Source organism: Vidua macroura, chromosome 7 (genome assembly GCF_024509145.1).
Source record: "Vidua macroura isolate BioBank_ID:100142 chromosome 7, ASM2450914v1, whole genome shotgun sequence".
Lineage (NCBI taxonomy): Eukaryota > Metazoa > Chordata > Aves > Passeriformes > Viduidae > Vidua > Vidua macroura.
The window spans coordinates 13,501,497-13,520,227 of record NC_071577.1 but is presented as its reverse complement, the minus strand read 5'-3'; the positions used below and the strand labels follow the sequence as shown (position 1 = coordinate 13,520,227).

Below are 18,731 nucleotides of genomic sequence, written 5' to 3'. Positions count from 1 at the left end.
TTTAAATGGTTTTGACTTACAAGGCACAGTTTGGGCAAGAATGTCACCACCTCTTTAAAGCAATGTATGTGCCACTTAGGAAAAGAGAATCTCAGGTGCCAATGCTCAGATGGAAAGATCTGAGGATGTTTTTTTGGTTTGCACAGGCAGGGCTGGTCAGCCAGCTCATGCTTGTGTATTGTCCCCATCTGCAAACAACAAGTACACCCTGCTATCAGCTCCTGGGATTCTCATCACACCTCACATGGATCTTAAATCCTGATTTCCTACAAACATATGAACTAAGGACAGTCTTGGTGACACTGGAAGACACCTTCCTTCAATATCCTTGTCTTCAATATCACAGAGAAAAGCTTTCCAAAATGTGCCTTTAATGAACATATAAGCTCAGAAAGTCAGAATAAAACAAACCAAAAGCAGTCCAATCTCAGAGTTTAATTCATTTAACAAATATTAAGCCACTGCTGTCTTTTTTACTGTTTGTATTCAGGAACACTGGATCAGAACAACCACAAAAAATGATGGGGGAAGATGAATATGTGATTTCAGGATGCCAGCAGCTATGCAGGTGATGGTCTGATGTAACAAGACTCATCTGGGGACAGGAGGCTGCCTAAACACTGGTTCAACTGCAGAGACAGGCTCCACAAGGAGAGCTGCTGCTGAAAGAAGGCAACCCAGTACTGCTGATCACACGCAGAGATGCAATAAAACTGGTTTCTCACACTTTCACAACACTAACAACTGATGAGCCAGGGCAATATCTGAGCAAAGAACCCAATAACCTCTGAGCATTTGTACTTCTCTTGAAGCCCAGCCTAGCAGTTTTTTAAAAATTAAAAACAACAAAGAAGTAATAGAAGGAATATGCAGCCAATGGTGGGGCAAGGAGGATGAGTAAACCTTTCTTTGCCCACAATAAAAGTGTTTTCAGCAAGCTGCACTTGGGAGCACTGTAGTGAGTGCTGCTACGTGAGGATCCTGGGGAGAGGCAGCTCACACTGCAGCAGTGCTCCCCATGAGGGCGAGCAGGGTGAGCTTTTATCACTACTGGCTATTTTCTCCTTCCTCTAAGAGGCACAGCTGTTAACCAGATACATGAAGCAGGAAGTCCTTCTACTTTCCTTTTCTAGTGCTTTGGGAACAGTTAATGAGAAGTCTGGGTCAGAGCTTTTAAATAATATGAAACTTAAAGTAAGCTAACAAATTCCTGCAGGAGAGAGCTTTCAAGAGAATGAGTGCTGTGATTCTTCTTTTTTTGGCAAATAGTACAGTACACAATTTGATTGCTGAACCAAAATACTCTGTGAGTTGCATGGCAATTCAAGCTCTGCCTCTTTTCATAAACGTCCTTCATGTGCTTTTCCCCTCCTCTCATCCTGGCTGCTAGGAAGGCCTGACTATGGCTCTCTGCATACCCCAGGGAACTGGTAAATAAGAAAGAGAATGATAATGTAAAAAAACAAGCCACTGATACTTAAGTCTTAAATCAATATTAGAACAGGAAGCTTTAGTCTAGTGTATAGGTCAGGGTAGTATTTGAAATACAAACACTGGACAGCTTGGTTCATGGAGAGGGCTGGCTCAGAGAGCTCTGCTGCGCTGAGGAAAGCAGGATACAGCTGCTCTGTGCTGTAGATACAGCTCTGCTCCAGGCAGAGTTCTGTCCCCACAGAACACCAGAGAGACTATTTTACTGCTCCAAGACCACGATAGGGTAGAACAGGCCAGGTTTCATGCAAAGCTGGGGTTTGGACTGCACTCAGAGAAAAGAGGAAAATCATTGCTCCTGCTCCGAGACAAAAGCCACATGGACAGTAAGGCTCAAAAACATGTTCCTAGCAGTACTTAAGAAAACTTATCAAACTGGGAAACTGAGGCTCAGATTTATAAAAGGAATCTAAAACTGGAACTATAAAGTCTGCAATGTGACAAGCGCTGTGGTCATAATTTTGATTTTAAAAACCCAAACAATCAAAAAGCTGAACTCTGCACAAACAACAAATTCCTAGAAATTCACAGAACTTAAAAGCAAGAGTGAAACTGTCATCCATGGTACTTCTATGAAATATTTGGTAGCACTGGGGCTAGTACATGCAGCAGCACTTTACCTTGAGTGCCCAGGCTCATCAGTGAATTGCAGAATATTCTGAAGCACACTGAAATCAAAGAGTCATTTATAAGAAGTCTTGAGTCATGATTTTTTTACATGAGTTGTCTTCAGTGAATGGTATTAGGCAGCTGCATTGCTGAAGTTACTGCAAAACTTTAGGTATTGAGGCTTTTGGAAACAGAGTTCTCAGGCCTCAAACAAGCAAAATGCACACTTTAAAAGCGCAAATACTGGCAGGGAGGCACTGACCCCACAGAAACTGTATTAGCCTGAGACTGGAGAACTGTATTCTCCCATTGACTTCAGCAAGTGAACCTGGATATACCCAAGAACTCCTCCACCCAGCCCCATTTCCATCTGTAAATGAACATTATAAAATGCTCTGAAAGTTGCACACAAAACTGGTTTTTCATTTCTCAGTGGTTTAGAAAGACCAGTTACCATGGTTGGCTTACAGGGCAGACATACATAAACATTTCTGCATGAAAGCAACACCTTTTTAGGGGTGATATATATGTTAGGTGTCTGTACCATATCCTCACTGCAAATACTCTAGAGTTAATGCATGAGATGCACTGTTAAACCACTCTCTGTGATCTGGTTAAACAGTCACAATCAGAAGAACATCAAGCTGTGAAGCAAGCAAAAAGGACAATTGTTCTCATTACAATTACATCCAAGAACTAAGCATGAGGAAGATGAGCAAAATTGAAACAATACTTTAAACACCAGGATTACTGTGCCACCATGTCACATGTGCTTTTTGACCCCTCTGAAGTGTTTATGCCTTATGCCCCATAGGGACTTATTTTGGCACCTTTTATTTTAAAAACTGCCTAAGGATGCCCACATACAGCTCTACAGTCCATGGATTAAGAATTCTGGCAGACCCATCCCAGGATAATCTTAACTGTGCAGTAGCTTGCACAGTGCCTGAAGAAACTCCAGGCAGCAGTCTGCTTTTCCCGGGAAGACAAAACAAAACAAATCCCTATCTCTCATCAGCGCTCTCTGACCAAGGACAGTATTTCTACATTTCCAAAGTGACTTTTCTTCCACGTTTATTTGGTTTTGCTTGTTTGCGTTGGTAGAAATTGCCGTTAAGAGTATTAGGATGAAATATGGCACTGAGAATAACAGGATGTGAATAACAGAAAGCTATTCAAGTAAATTATAGCAACCATGCTACATTTAATCCCCTAACACATACAGTGTATTCTTTTTAGGATTTTTGATCTGCATTTAGGACCAGACATACAAGTATCTACTGAAAAGACAATCTTTCTAGACAATTTCTAGGGGGAAAAACAAAAACAGAAGAGGAGAAAGTGAAGCATGGAAAACACAGAAGCTAAAACTCAAAACCAGAGCTGTTTCACAAACTAACAAGCATAAGAAATTAATCCAAGTTAAGCTGCTACAGCAGACTGTACGACTAATGTGCAAGTGTTTGGTGCATACCAGAGAACCTTGAAAGAGAAAAGGCATGTGAATAAAATACGATTCAATAAAATAATTCATGCTGAAATGACAGGATTTTAATTATGTGCAACTTCAGCCCTGTGAATATGAAACAGGAAGCACCTCAGGCATTTAAGGCTCTGATGACAGAAGTCATACGTTTATTCAGTTATTTACTTTATGAAACATTATGTTGGATGCTGCATTTGGAAAAAAAAGAAGAAAAAAATCATAACTAGCAAACCCAAACCAAAGCATAAAAACCAATACACAAGCAAATCCACAAAGACCATATATTTAGATGTGGTCTTCATCAATTATCAGGACTACCAGTTAAAGAATAACTGAAGTGACAGCATAAAGCCACTTCCCTCAGATACCTGTGTGTTCCAAACAGCTGTAGCATCAGCACAGACACTGCAATAGTGCTGTCGAGAAACGCAACAGAAAGGTGGGCAAAAAAACCCCAAAATATGTGAAAGTGCATATTTCAAAACAGTCTTGTTCAGGACTAACCTGAGAACGTAAGAGAGCTCATACACTTGGGAGAGGGATGTATATCTGGATAAAGGCTTCAAAATAGTTCCCAAATCATTCAGGAAGAAAGCAAGAATGGTAAAGCAATTACATATGGTGATGTTCACAAAGAAAACAGGAAATATAGTCCACTGGGGAGAAATATAAAAGACTACTAAAACAGGCAGCCTGTTGTGAATGCAAACATGAAATTAGAAGAGAAAGCAATTCAAAACTCCCCCACAACAGCTCTTCCAAACCACAAAGCCCAGCAAACCAGCTATGAAGCAAGCAGGCAACACTATGTATCTAAATGAATCCTTTTAAAATCCTCTTTGCTTTGTAGCTCATTCTACACTCAAATGGTACTAGGAGGGTTTTTAAAGTAAATGTCTAGTGAAAGTTCAAGAAAAATTTAAGCAAAAAAGTAAAGATCATGTAAATATAAGTAAAAGGGTCACTGTTTTAGTAAAGCAGCAGGAAAGCTAAAGCAAACAATTAGGTCTTTTGTGCTCAAACAATTGGCTGGATTAGTGCTTGAATGGACACAGAAATTTTACGTATCAAATTAACTGTATTGAGAGTTGGGGTATCAATTCACATATGAAGAATATGACTAGAGATCAGTGCAGGAGGGGATACACAACTGTGACATGGTACACTGGCCAATTTTCAGAATCACTGGCATCTAGACAGGCCTTTACTTCAAGTGACACAGCTCTGCCTGTCCTAGCAGAGACATGCAGACAGGCAGCAAGATAAGAACTCATGAAAATCTGAGTACAGGAAACTAGAGCTGGCCTTTCTCTGCCATTTTTTGAATGTCTGAATCACCAAATCTTTTTTTAAGTAGCTTTGGGCATAATCTTTGAAACACAGATTTTATCTTATTTCTGGGCACAAGATGAAAGAAATAATCACTTAATGCACCATAAAGAAGCAAAAGGGACAAGAAAGAAAGGAGAGTATGCTGAATATAGTAAAAAGAGTAGGAATGCACAAGATTAAAAACAAGGGGAGAACAAATCTATGGTGGTAATGTGTGACTGGACAAAAGAACCCCAGTTAAACAAGGAAAGAAATCCCTACTGGTCACACACAGGGTCAGAAATAAAGCTGGGGAGAAATCTGAAGTACTCTGCTACTATGCTTAACAGAAGAAACAAGATCCTGCAAACTAAATTTGAGAATTCTTAAATATGAAATTAGAGGAAACTATTCCAACACACTGGATAATACTGTGGGCTCATCTGCAGCAGCATGCTCAGCTCTGGTTAGGCTGTTAGAAATACTGAGATTTTTGAGAAAAGACAATCAACTGATTCTGAGACTGCAATGGGATTAGTGCATCTGTGAATGAGTGTCAGCAGCTCATCTCAAATATCCACTGCTAGATGTGCAAGGAAAGAAGAGGATTGTGTGACAGTAAATAAAGTCACAAAGGCCATTTGACTGCAGACCAAATGTATCAGACAGTCTCATGAGAAGGCAGTGACTACTGCTGGAGAGAAGTAATCCCTGTTTTTTGCGAGTGAAGATTTCAGCACATATGTCTTCATTTTATAAAGTGCTCCAAAGACCTTTCTCACACCTGAGGCAAGTCACTGTAAATCCTCTATAATTTGCTTCTTCCTGATACCTAGGACACCACCCCAGAATCCTAAAAGAAATTCTCCTTGCCTCAGGTACGAGGGAGTTCTCTAGCCTTTTATCTGAGAGAACAAACTCCAGTAAGAACACCAACCTTCTCACAATTTATTTTTATCAGGTTTTCTAAACCTACTTTCATTTCAGGGCTGCTTCAGCTTCTGCTCTAGAGATAGAATACATAGAGCTTCCCTTTTATATGAATCCTGCATTACCACCCACCTTTGATCCCCTTCCTCTCTCTATTTCTGCTATTATAATTTCACAGACTTTGCCAGGAGGAACCATTAGATCACTTAAGCAGATCTCCAGTATAATGCAGGCACTAACTTTCACCCAGCTAGCCCTGCTGAAACCCATACACTTCAGTGAAAAGAAAACAAGAGATTAAATTGTACACTGCAGGAGACCCTGCCGCACAAACTGCACTGGCAGAAAACTGGGCAAAACCATATGCAAGTGATTCCATCAGGAAACAACTGCCTCCACTGCAGAGAAAGTCAGTCAATGTTACCAATTTGGCATTCTTTCCCCACTTCTTTCTAACACAGAATCTTAAAGTAGAACATGCAGTATGTAAAAATCTAATTTTCCCTTAGATGTCTATGCTATGTCGTACATAATTAACACTTTCCCTAGCCTTGACTAACTGCTGGTGTTTAGGAGAGAATAAAAAACAAAATACAAACAAAAACCACCACAGAACAACATGAACAAAGGCAAAAGCCCTCCCTTACTCACAGCAGAAATTATGCTAAGATTTTATTATAATTACTGTCTTAATGCAGCTGATACAAATTCAGACTTAACATCTGATCTGTAGATTTCCTTCTGAAACTTTTAAGTATATACAAAGTAAGTTTACAATTCAAGCCATCTTTACAAGTACTGGTACAAATGCCTTATTACCTTCTCAGATGGAGGGTTGGAACCTTATGGCAAGATGGAAATCACACAGTTTAATTCTCACACCACTGGGTTTGCACAGTGCTTTCATAGGCAGAGACTGCTTCACAACAGCAGCAATGATACCTTCCAAGAGCACATCTCAGCAGAAGACCAGACAGGATTCCTACACCAACAAGCAAGGCACACTGCACCCAGAGGATCAGCAACCTCTCTATTGTTCTACCCTATGAAAAATATCTTACCCCAGGAAAAAAAAAAGTGACTTAATGACACTAATGACAAAAATGTAGGAAACAGGCTAACAGCTCAGAAGGTTCTGTTATAGGGAGCTGAGCCTGAGGTAGGCCTAAGTGACAGTGACCCCATTGATAATTAAAAAGGACAAAATACTTCACTATGCTGATTACAAACATTAATAATATATGTACTTTGAAAATTCAGAATACGAGATTTCAATCAGATTCCAATGACCTCTTCATGACAATTTTTATCCCAATCACACCAGTAGTGATTAGATGTTCACCTAGTCAATGGTCAATGGCATGCATGACATGAGCTCTGGACTACAAAAATTCACTTTCACTAGCTTGTTTGCAATCTGTCTATCAAACTTTATATTGCAATCTGTCAATCCTGTTCCATTTGAAAGTATTTTTAAAAATATTATGCAAAGAATAATTTATATTAATATATTCTCAGTTTATGCAATGAAATACACATTACAAAGAAATAACATTACAAGTAATGACCTTGTCTGGCTGTAGTGCAGATGAGCAATGTGAAGGTCCTCAAACAGCATTAATACCAAAAGCGAGCACAGAACCCAACACTGGGACAGCCCACAGGCTGGAACAAGGTACCCACTTAAATTGCACCACTTCCAGGCTTGGCAAATGGCACTGACCTTACAGCTGCTGCACCTGCCAAATAGTTCCAGAAAGCTCAGAAGAGAGGAATTACTAAGGCATTTCCCTGCCCCTCTCCTTTTTCACTCCGATTTCTAGGGATGTGCCAGCTGCTAACTAGCATAACTTTAGTTGCTCTGATATACCCCACCTTTACCTGGGTAGCTTCTCCCACAGCTCCCCAGTCAGACTAGGAAATCTCTGCAAACTCAACTCTGCAACTACTACCTTATCTCTAATCTTGAAAAGTCAGACTTCTTTCCCATACACAAGCAGAGCCTTTTATGCAAAAGGTTACTATCAACTGCAAAATATAATTTAGAGGAACATTTAAGACAGCACTTGTTTCCAAATAGCCCATGTCCTTAAGGCAAAGGACTGAATCCTTGGTGAAATGCCACCTCCTCTGCACTTCTCTCTGCTGTCCTGCTCCCTTCCCTCATAGTGCCTCTTGGCACTACAGTACCGAGCTCACTATGAAGAGTTCCTTGTTCTGTGACAGCAGAGGAGGGATGAAATGGCACACAAGAAAATACAGCATGTCTAACTTTAGCTTCCCTCTATTTCTGGTGGAGTAACTTCAAAGGCAGCTAAGAAGTTGCATTCTGCTCTCATTAAAATGCAGAACAGTTTCCCCTGAACTACTTCAATAGGAGAACTTTATATTAGGAAAAGCACACACCACTGAAATCAGAAAAAATACATGTTAAGAGAAGCACTGTGATTAAGGAAGTGTTTTCAACAGTGCTGTACAAGTTCACAGTGACTTACCCAACTTCTATCCTATGGCAATACTATAAAAATACAAAAGGCTGGCACAGCAGCAATGGAAAATGAAGGTAAAAGACAAGGAGGGGAACTCCTATGACTTAGGGTAGTCAGTACTCACTGTGCAACAGCATTTGCCCCAGGTGCTTTTCCCTTAGAAGAACAAAGGCACAGCTGTGTAGGCAATGCTTGCTTTTTTAACAGCTAAATACCTCTTCCTGTGTCTGCATGTGGTCCAGTGCCTAGAGATCAGCTAGCACACCCATGTACGAGGGAGAAATGAAACTAAAAGCACTACACACTCTTGTATCCCATCTCCTGTAAGCTGTGACTACAGCCTGTGAGGAATCTCAAAGCCCCCACCTGCAGCCAATAGGGCACGTGGGGCAGAAATCAAGCTTAACCATACAACAAACAAAAAAAAAGCAGGGGAGCTGTGAAGTTTTGAAGGAGTATGATAACTACTGTGATAAACAGTATGACTTTTACTACTAAACAGATTTCCAGACATAAGACCTCAAAACAATTAAGTAAATATAACCTGAAGTTATGATAAGGTCAAGCTTGAACATGCCTTAAAAACTGGAGAAAGTTGAATGTGTCCCTTGAAGTAATGAGACAATGCTGGGACAGCAGGGAAAGGAATCACAATCAACATGATAAACAGATTTGAAAATGTGAACATTAAAACTTAGCTTTGCTACTGTCAGACACAGAGATGCCTGTGTGAATTCACATGTACAGCACACCTTTCCCACATTAAGAATGCAGAGAAATTGCCACTTTAAAATGGGCAGGCACTGCAGAGAGAACACAAGACACTATCGTTGACTCATGATGAAAGCCAGCAAAAATATAAAGACTTTTTAGTAAGACAAATCTAAATTATTTAAATAGCACTTAATGCTTCTACCATTTTATCCTTTACCCTACTTACACTCTCATTAATATCAGTTACTTTCCAGCCACAATAGCTTTGTGACCAAGGCCATCTACTGGTGAGTGGGGTGTGTGAATTAATGGGAGGCTTGTTGGCCATATTTAATCAGTGCTTGTCAAGATTTAGGCACATGTATCGAAATTGTGCCAGGCACCTGTCAGGAATTATTAAATATGATCACAGTTTTGGATAAACAAATGAAAAATTAAGGCTTCCCAAATCCACGTGGACCTAAAGAACCAGGATGTTGCTGAGGGGAGAAGAGTGTGGAATTTTGAATCTGTATCCTGTTGTAATCCAGACACAATGTCATCTCACTGCTCTGTGTAAAATGAACCAGACATGTCAGTGTTGCTAATAGATACGAATTTTACCCCCAAAATCACTACCAAACCTAGTAACATTGTTTTCAAGAATTAATGGAGTCTGAATGGAAACATTTGTAGGCTAAAACTGCCAACATTTGTAATGGGAATTTATTGGCTGCACACCATAGTTAAAATTGTACTTGTCCCCAGGCATTAGGCAACAGAAATGGACACCAGGCAAGGAAATGGAAGGGAAATTAAGCACACCCATATCCTTACACACTGTCATTTCCAAGGTGATGTCTGAGACTGATCAGCAAGGGAAACTGGGAGCAATAGCAAGCTATGACACAGAGATCCCCACACTGCTCTACTGTTACCCATTGGGCATCATTATTCCCAAATCAGGAAGATGTTTTTAGTAAGACACTTCCTTTAGCTCTTTTTTTCACATTCTGTAACACTTAAGTTAGCATTAGGATTTTTAGAGAAAGGTATTTGAGTGGCAGCACTGGAAATCCCCAAATTACAAGATAATATTCTCCCCATATTTGAGATGAAGTAAAATGAACCATTTACTCATCCTTTTTGCCATAAGAATTTCTGGCAACCTCAATAGCACAGAGAAATATATTCACTAGGAACTAGCTTGAAGGAACTAAAATAGTTTCTTATTGCTACTTTTGGATAGCAACATAAAAACCAGAAGTTCTTGTTTTGTTTGAACAAATGACACAGAAGAAAGTATTTCCACAAGTGAAAATGTGGATGCCATAAAATGACAAATGCCCTTCAGTGGCCATCACTTCAGTCTGATTAATTGCTATGATGATCAGATTTATGACAGAGAATTTATGGATGGCAGGTAAAATGAGTCAAACCTTCCACATTTGTCCATCAAAAGTTGGGTTTGGGGCTGGTTTGTGAGAATTTTTCTGGGGTGGGGTGGTTTTTTCTTTTGAAGCCAGTATGAGTCTATAAATCCAGTTTAATTACACCAGTTTTATTCAGTGTGGGAGAATGCCATTTTCCAGTACAGCAAGCTTAGTAATTTATATGCCTGTCTGATTTATTTATGGTGCAATAAATCCATGTGTAGTTCTGTGTCTGTTGGAGATTTGCCGTGTCCGGGTAAGTTTTTAATTGAAGACCAGAAGTGGGGAAAAAAAAAAACCCAAACTTCTAACTGCTGCCCCTTTGGCTCCAACCCACATGACAAACAACTTCAAAAGAATAAAATGGTGTATGTACATTTCCAATCACATCTTTTGCAGCAGAGTGTGTTATCAACTAGTTGATAAGCTTTAGATGTTCCTCTCATTAAGTCATTGGATCAAAAGAGCTGAACTATGGAAAATTTAATTTATACCTTCAATTACAATTACTATGAATCACAGTAATTACACTTAACACTTTCAAAACAGTGCACTAATGTCTACAACATGCCTTGGTAGACAGTTGGCTTTATATTTGAAGATGATATAGGGGATGAAGACACCTGTTATGATCTCCTGTTGATCTGCATAGAAAAGCCTCCAGCTACTTACACCAGGATTCTCATGTTCCAGAAACCAGAGATCAAGTGACAATAAGGAAGTTGTTCAGTTGCAACATCTAATTGTAAGGATTTGATCATTTCTTTAACACATATTTCAAACAGAGGACTTCATTTAACTTCACTGTCAGGTCCTCTTTTAAATTCATGTTTTCAACTGATTTTTCTTCCATAATTCTGTAAACTTGGAATTGCCTATATATTACTGAATTAAAAGGAATGAGGTTTTTTTTTCTTTTCCAAAACACATATATCTGTTTGAGCCATTTTCCCAGTGCAATGCTAAAAGCTTTTTCTTTCTCCAATCCTGTAGCAAATACTGATAGCAGCTCTTTCTTAACCTCAAATGTATTCAAAAGCAAGATTACCTCAAAATGAACTGCTGAGGCTAGACAAGCTAAGAAGTCCATCTACCTCTATTTCATCTTGCATATTATTCAGTTATATATTGTACAGTCCCTAGGGAAAAAAAAAGAAACACAAGAAAGTAACTCAGAAGGGCCATCACTCATTTAAGTGTTGTTTATTTTCAAATAGTACCATTTCTCATCAGAATGTAAGAAATTGACATATCCATTGCACCTGCCTGAATGAAACTGTGCTGTCTAAACGCCTTGGATCATCACTGGAACCAATTAAATTTCTACCAGCCTGTTCCAGGGAAAAGGCTTTGCTGTAACACTGCAGCACAGTGCAAGCTTCAGAAAGAATTTATGGAAATCATACATAGAAAATTCATCCCTCTTTTGGAGGAAAGGGCAGGAAGGGAAAAAAAGACCCAAAAAAGCCTGGTATTTGTTACATCAAAACAATTACAGTGGTACATAAAAAGGCTGTAAGAAGGCATTTATTCTAATAGCCTTGGATGTTCAATCCGTGTAATAGTCCAGTCTGGTTTTGCTCCTTCTGTAAACTCCCTTTGGAACCTGAAAAAGGAAAGATAATAAGTGAAGAGTTTTTAAGATTTAGTTGACCTTAAGGAGCTACTAATACGACACAGAATCATGAAGAAATATTTTACTTCAAACTTATTGCTGTAAAAGCAACTTAAACTTTTAATGCTTATTCCCCAAACGGAAGATAAAAGTTATTTCCATAGTAAGAAACAGAATGCACTGACTTCAGAGTATTTTGGTTCAGATCCCACAGACAGGATCAAGCAGCAACTGTAAAGACTCTGATATCAAGAAAACACTCAGTTTTCACAGCAGAAATATGAATAAAGCTTTATAGAAGATCTTGAGCTGTAAATAAAAGGGTTTTATTCAATGGGATGGTAAGTGAAGGGAAATCATGTGCTCCATATTTTACTTGAAATTTTTCCTCTTTCCTGAAGTGTAGTTTAAAAGGTAATGTCTTTTCAGAACTACATCAAAGATCAAGTTAACAGTAGGACTGAGTCTCCCCTATCTAAAGACAAGTCTGAGCTTCAAGCTGAATTCTCATGTTCTCAAATAATCTGCATGACATGGACAAGAGCAGTATAATATTACTGATTTTCAATCATGCACAAATCCACTCCTGCAAAGTGGGATTGGGAAGATATTTAGGCTTTAAAGGAAGGCTCTCAAGGTTAATGGAACCTTAGAAGCTTCCAACTCTAAGGATGAGGCTGAATTCAGCTAAGGGATGGATCCACAACAATCTATCCAGACAGGAAGTACTGGTCTACTCATGAGTGTTACCTTTGTTTCAGAGCTCCTCATCACCTAGACTCCATATTTTCCATTTCAAATGTGGGTGTAGAAATCCTTGATCATACCACATTTATCACACAAAAATCCTCACTTCTTCCAGCTTCTGAGAATCTTATTTTCAATACATTGTGCCAACTGTGTAGATATTTTTTGCACTGCTCTGACATCAGTACACCAACACAGACATTATTTATAAGCATTCCTATGAAAATCCATCTTCCTAATGAGTGCTTTGAGGATCAGAAACCTCATTCAGTGCTCCAAATACTATTCTTCCTTACAGAGGAAGAGTTCCCATTAATACCAACACAGAAGCAAGGAAATAACATTATGACGTTAGGGGTATTTTAAAAATTTGGCCCTAAAATCAAAACTGGAAAGCAGGATGAGAATTAACTTAGATTAGAATCAAGGTAAATTAAAAACACTGGGTTCTGCAGTGGCACAGTGAGAGTGCTTGCAGAACTGCCTACCCCACAGGTACCTCATGGACATGAGAAAAGAAAGGGACAAACAGTCTTACTCATAGTTTGCTGTTAAAAGATGTTTCTTTTCTTTTGTGTTTTCATCTCCAAACACAATCTGGAAGACTTTGGCTTCACCTGGTACTTCGTCAGGTAGATTAGCACCATTTAGATACCAGAAGCACATCAGGATGCTAACAAACTTTCTTCCTGTTGGAAATAAATCAAAACTTAGTTAGATCTAAGTTAGATCTCATGTTTCTCATTGGTCAAACACTCCTATTTGCTACCTAGCATATATTCTAGTGAGACCCTGGAAGGACAGCTGACTTCATCCATAAAGAACATAGGATAGAATAATGAGTGATAAAGCTATTTTATGCCATACTCATGCTGTCTAGCAGTAATAAAAATACACTTTGTAAAAAAATATGTGTTTTATCATGAGCGTGGTGTGACAGTGTATATAATGAAACTGTATAAAAAAAGTTGGTTCTCACGAATTCCAAAGCTAACTACTGATACAACAAATGCTGCAGAGTAGTTCAAACATGGGAGCAATCTAAGAGGAGAAAAAAAAGATTCATATTTCCCAAACCAGGAAAAATGCTTACTGGGTCTGACAACTTGAAATGCTCAACTGAAGACCCAGGGTTAGACCCACATATCATCTCCACTGTGTCTGACAGTGAACAGAGCACACAATGCTCTGTTCAAAAGAAAAACTTGCTTGAGCTCAGCACTAGCTTAAAAAAAAAACCCCAAACCAATCAAGGAGTCCTGGAACAAAGTGTATTTCATGACAGAAAGTATAAACCAGCAAAATTTACTTCATTACCAGCCTTCACTATTCTTGTAAGATGCATTTTCATTGTTGAAGCAAACAGCTTTTAGCATATATTAGAATAATTGTTTTTGAGTGGTTTCACATTGCTGAGGACTAATAACATAGAATTCTGTACAAAAGAAGAGGAATAAGCAAAACCCAAAGAGAAGTCAAAACAGTACCATGATGTATTAACAATAATGTCTGTCTCTAGTTTAAAAGGAAATCAAGAAATTTTATATGGAAGAATTACAAACTGAGAAACAAGGAATGAGAAGCAGTACTCAAAACCACATCTGCATAGAAAATGTGTGTTTAGTAGCAAACCCAGGAAATAAGACTGCTCATTGCTGAAATGTTTTAGGATTCTAAACATACCATCATCATCATAGTAAATGCGAACATCTCCTTCTGTTGTGTACATGATTGCATCAATGTCAGCTGCTAAAGCATCCCTGTGGCTGTCAGGGAGCAAAGAAATCTTTTCCTTCAGCACCTGAAGTACCTAAATTCAGAAAAACTGTCACTTAGTTTTTCATTAGGAAATTTAAGTAACAATCTATTTCTACTGCAGTCAATAAAATGAGCTGTATTGCTAAAACATTTGTCTAACACATGTAACAGCTAAAGTGAAAAAGCACTAGGAAGTTTGGGCATTCCTAAACCCTAATTCAGCAATATTGAAGAAGGTCCTTACTGCTCAAAACAAATGAAAACCAAGTATCTTAAAGAATGTTTAGAAAAGGTACTGTCAAAACATCAGCAGCAACACAAGCCATATCAGCCCAGAACAGCCCGGTGGAGCTTGCTCCCACAATCACACTCTGCCTTCTCACTGCTGAATTCTCTCTATGTGCAGGTTCCTAAGCTTTTGATTCAGTATCTTTTAGCCATCTCTCACAAATTTCTTTGAAAATCAGTTTAATTACCAATGAGTTTATCTTTGCCATTTTGTGATCCACACTCCATTTAGAAAAAGTTTAAATACTTGCAAATCAGAATTGACTGAAAATTGTTCCCCTGGTAATTAATGTCCTTATGACACACATCCATATTATCTAAGTGTCCTATGATCCACACAGCTGTGTTAAGTAGAAAATGGTGGGGTGCAAAAACTGCAGAGGTAGCATCCCAAACACCACATGAGAAAGTCAAGTCACAAGAAAGGATGAAACTAAAGAACTTATTTTTAACTAATACTCATTTTTTACCCTAACTTGATCTACTATTTTTGAACAACAAACAAATGCAGAGGTTACATGGAAGCAAGAGGCAATCTTCATAAGGAGACATTGGTTTCTAGTACATTTTGCAGGTACAAAATTCACTGGCCAAAAAAATGACAAAGTAGTGTGGGATCACAGCCTCATCTACTACATCCTTGGCTCACATGAAATCTCTGCATCAATGTAAACCTGAAAAATTTACAGTGACCAGAGCAAGTTCTTTCAAGAGGAAGTAGAGGAGATGCCCTTTCAGAACAACTGCAAGAAACAAACTCACGTTTATTGCTATCTCTGTTCAGAGAGAGGAGGCAAGACTGTTCAGAGGGGATGCACTAGAACAGCACCAGAGTTTTTGCTGCAAAGGCATAGGTGGCAATAGGACAGGCCATGCTGACATCCTGTAACAAGGCAGAGACCTGGAGTGTCTCCTCCACTTGACTCTGATGCATCTGTTACCTCCATGCCCTGGGAAGGCCAAGACAACTTCAGCAATTAAAAATTCATAAAAACACAGAAAACACAGCACTGATGTTTAACCAGGTCAGTCATATCCCTGAGAACATGACACAAGACTGAGGCGTTCCAGCCAAAACCAGCTATAATCAGCTGTATGATCTGATTGGGGTAGGAATGTATCAGTGCAGCAGGGATGAGCACAAAACCAGTTTCTTTCTTCACATGAATTCTGATGCACAGACTGAGTCAGCTTCAGCCACCTGCCTACACCTAGAGACACACAATTCCACCTGCCATCCCGAGCCTGCTGCCTTTCCATCCTTCCTGGTACATCAGCAATCTTTCTGGCCTTTGGTCCTTATGTTCAACAGCCAAAATATATTTTATTTTGTTTTAAATACAGTAACTTCAAATTAAGTTTTATGCCTTGAAATTAAACATAAAAAAGCTGTAGGACAAGAAATTGCCCACCTTATGTCGCATTATGCTGTTTTTCCCAAATTAAACCAACTGGCAACTCATAGATTATGACAGGCTGAATGCATCCATGTTACTTTTTAACAGACAATCAACTGCTAGAATAGGAGATGGAAAGCATTTACCTCTGCTGATACAAGTTCTTCCAGCAGGTCAAGTTTACGCTGAGACAGCAGCTTTGAAACAACAGAAAAGGCCTACCAAAATAAAACAGAAACAAAAAGCCACACATGAACACGTTGGCTTATTTTTCAGACAAATCCATAAGTATATGACAAGCTACCCAAATATTCCATGATTTAAGATTTCAATATTTGCAGAGGGTATCACCATTGAAATGTAATCTCTCCAGCATTACAAGAGTGATTTCAAGAATTGATAAAAACATATGATTTCTTTTCAATCTCTTATTTAAAACATCAAAGCTTCCAATAGGTGAATTCATAGTTTACAAAAGAAAAAAAAAACTTTGCAGTATTTTGTATGTTGCTTTTACTCAGTTTGATAATTCAGTGTGTCTTTCCCTGTAGATATTTTGTTCCCCTGCCCTCTTTTCCAACTCTTCTTGCTTCAGCCAAAACTGATGCTGCAATTTACAAACTTTCTTTAGAAATCTGGTTTAGTCTCTAGACTTCAAGAAGCTCAACTCTCTCCCTCATTTTTGCAGGCATGTTTACATACAACTGTGCCTCTACATATTCAAGCAGTGCACTTGTGAAGGACAGTGTATTTAGGACTCTACACCAAGTAAAAACAAACAAACAAAACCTCAGAAAAACAGGCCAAGGTAAAACAGGTGGTTCTGCATGTGTCATATTATTTGTTGTTAGGTTGTGGGTTTTTTCCTCTCTTCAATTGATCCTAATCATTTTAACATTCTGTCTCCTGATGTGATGCTTTGAGCTGTTTTTTTTTTTTTGTTAAAAGTAAACATAATAATAAAAAGTTTCCCAACAGACAACTCTATATACGACTAGCTTTGAGATACTTATCTCTCTGACACATTCTATTGACAAAGCTTACTGGGCTCATAAATTTGGAGAAATAAATATATATATACCATCTCTATGCCTGTCTAAGCTTGATCATTTCAGGAAAACCTGCTAAGAAGAGATACACTTCTTCCTAAAGTCTCTGTAACATTTGGAAGCACCTTCCTTCATGCTACTTTGGGGGATGGCTTAACCGGTTCACTTCAATTGTGGAATCTGGGAAAACAAGAAATTCCTGAAGGAAAGCACAGCACTACTTATATAATTTGCCTAGAAGTGTGGTGCTTGGAGCCAGCAGTGGAGAACTCCATGTATTTTATAGGAGCACATTCATGCTATGATGTCCACACATAATAACATCAGGAGGAATTTCTTCATGAAAAGGGCTGTCAAACATTGAAATGAGCTGCCCAGGGAGGTGGTGGAGTTGTCATCCCTGGAGGTGCTTAAGAAAAGACTGAACATGGCACTGATGCCAGAAGCTGGTTGATGAAGTGTTTGGTGACACATTGGACTCAATGTACAACACAGACACGGAGCTCCTGGAGTGGGTCCAGCAGCAAGGACTGAGGGACTGGAGCATCTCTCCTACAGGAAAAGCTTATGGGACTTGTTGAGCCTCAAGAAGACATGGCTGAGAGAGAGCTCATGGAAGTGTATAAATATTTAAAGAGGAGGACTGCCACAAGTATGGACCAGGTTCTGCTCGGTGGTGCCAACAGGACAAGAGGGAACAGGACAAGAGGACAAGCGTTTCTGCAAGGGCAGAAACTGATGCCTGAACATAAGAAAAGACTTCTTTACTGTGAGTGTGACCAACGCTGGAGCAGATTGCCCAGAGGTTGTGGAGTCTCCCTCACTGCAGATATCCTAGACCCGTCTGGACACGATCCAGTGGCATGTGCTCTAGGAGACCAGACCTTGCTGGAGCAGGATGGAGCAGATGACCCACTGTGGCCCATTCCTACCTCACCTGTTCTGTGACTCTGTGACTATCTCCAAAGTCTTCTCCAGCCTAAACGGTTCTATAATTCCATGAAAATAACCACAAGCATCGGCAGCCCCCGGGGAGGGGCAGCAGGACGTTCCCCCTCAGGCCGGCCGCTCTCCTCGCCTCGAGGCCGCAGGCCCGCTCACCTGCTTGGCTCCCCGCGTGAACTCCTCGATGCTGAATTCCTGGTCGAAGTAGAGGCGGATGAGCAGGTAGTAGAAACGGGTACGGAGCCAGGCGAAGGGGCTGGTGATTCTCACTACCATGACACGCCGCTGAGGGCCCTCGGTCCCAGATCCGGCGCTGCTGGCGAACCGAGCGCTGAGCTGGGGCGGACGGGTCCGGGCGGGGCCCGGCGGGCCCGGTGCAGCTGCGGCCGGCGGCAGGAGCCGGGCAGAGCCCGCCAGCGCCCGCGCCAGCCAGCGGACACGGCCCGGGGCCGCGCAGCGCAGCGCCATGATGGCCCGGCCCGGCCCCGCC

At 39.9% G+C, this 18,731-nt stretch overlaps 1 protein-coding gene and 1 long non-coding RNA gene across 2 annotated transcripts in view; both read right to left on the bottom strand.

Moving 5' to 3' along the window:
* The window catches only part of LOC128810174 (uncharacterized), a 31,749-nt gene extending 29,588 nt beyond the window's left edge, over positions 1–2,161 (bottom strand). The window contains exon 1 of the long non-coding RNA XR_008437966.1: positions 2,112–2,161. This is a non-coding gene — a long non-coding RNA (uncharacterized LOC128810174). The remainder of the gene's footprint in view (positions 1–2,111) is intronic.
* A 9,468-nt stretch (positions 2,162–11,629) lies between these two features.
* MAIP1 (matrix AAA peptidase interacting protein 1) lies at positions 11,630–18,724 on the bottom strand. The gene is made up of 5 exons (XM_053982136.1): positions 18,398–18,724; positions 16,394–16,465; positions 14,488–14,614; positions 13,343–13,493; positions 11,630–12,048 (listed from the first exon to the last, which is right to left on the bottom strand). Exons 1-5 carry the CDS (start codon positions 18,707–18,709, stop codon positions 11,970–11,972), a joined length of 741 nt encoding a protein of 246 aa, XP_053838111.1. The 5' UTR covers positions 18,710–18,724; the 3' UTR covers positions 11,630–11,969.
* Between the last annotated feature and the right edge of the window lie 7 nt (positions 18,725–18,731).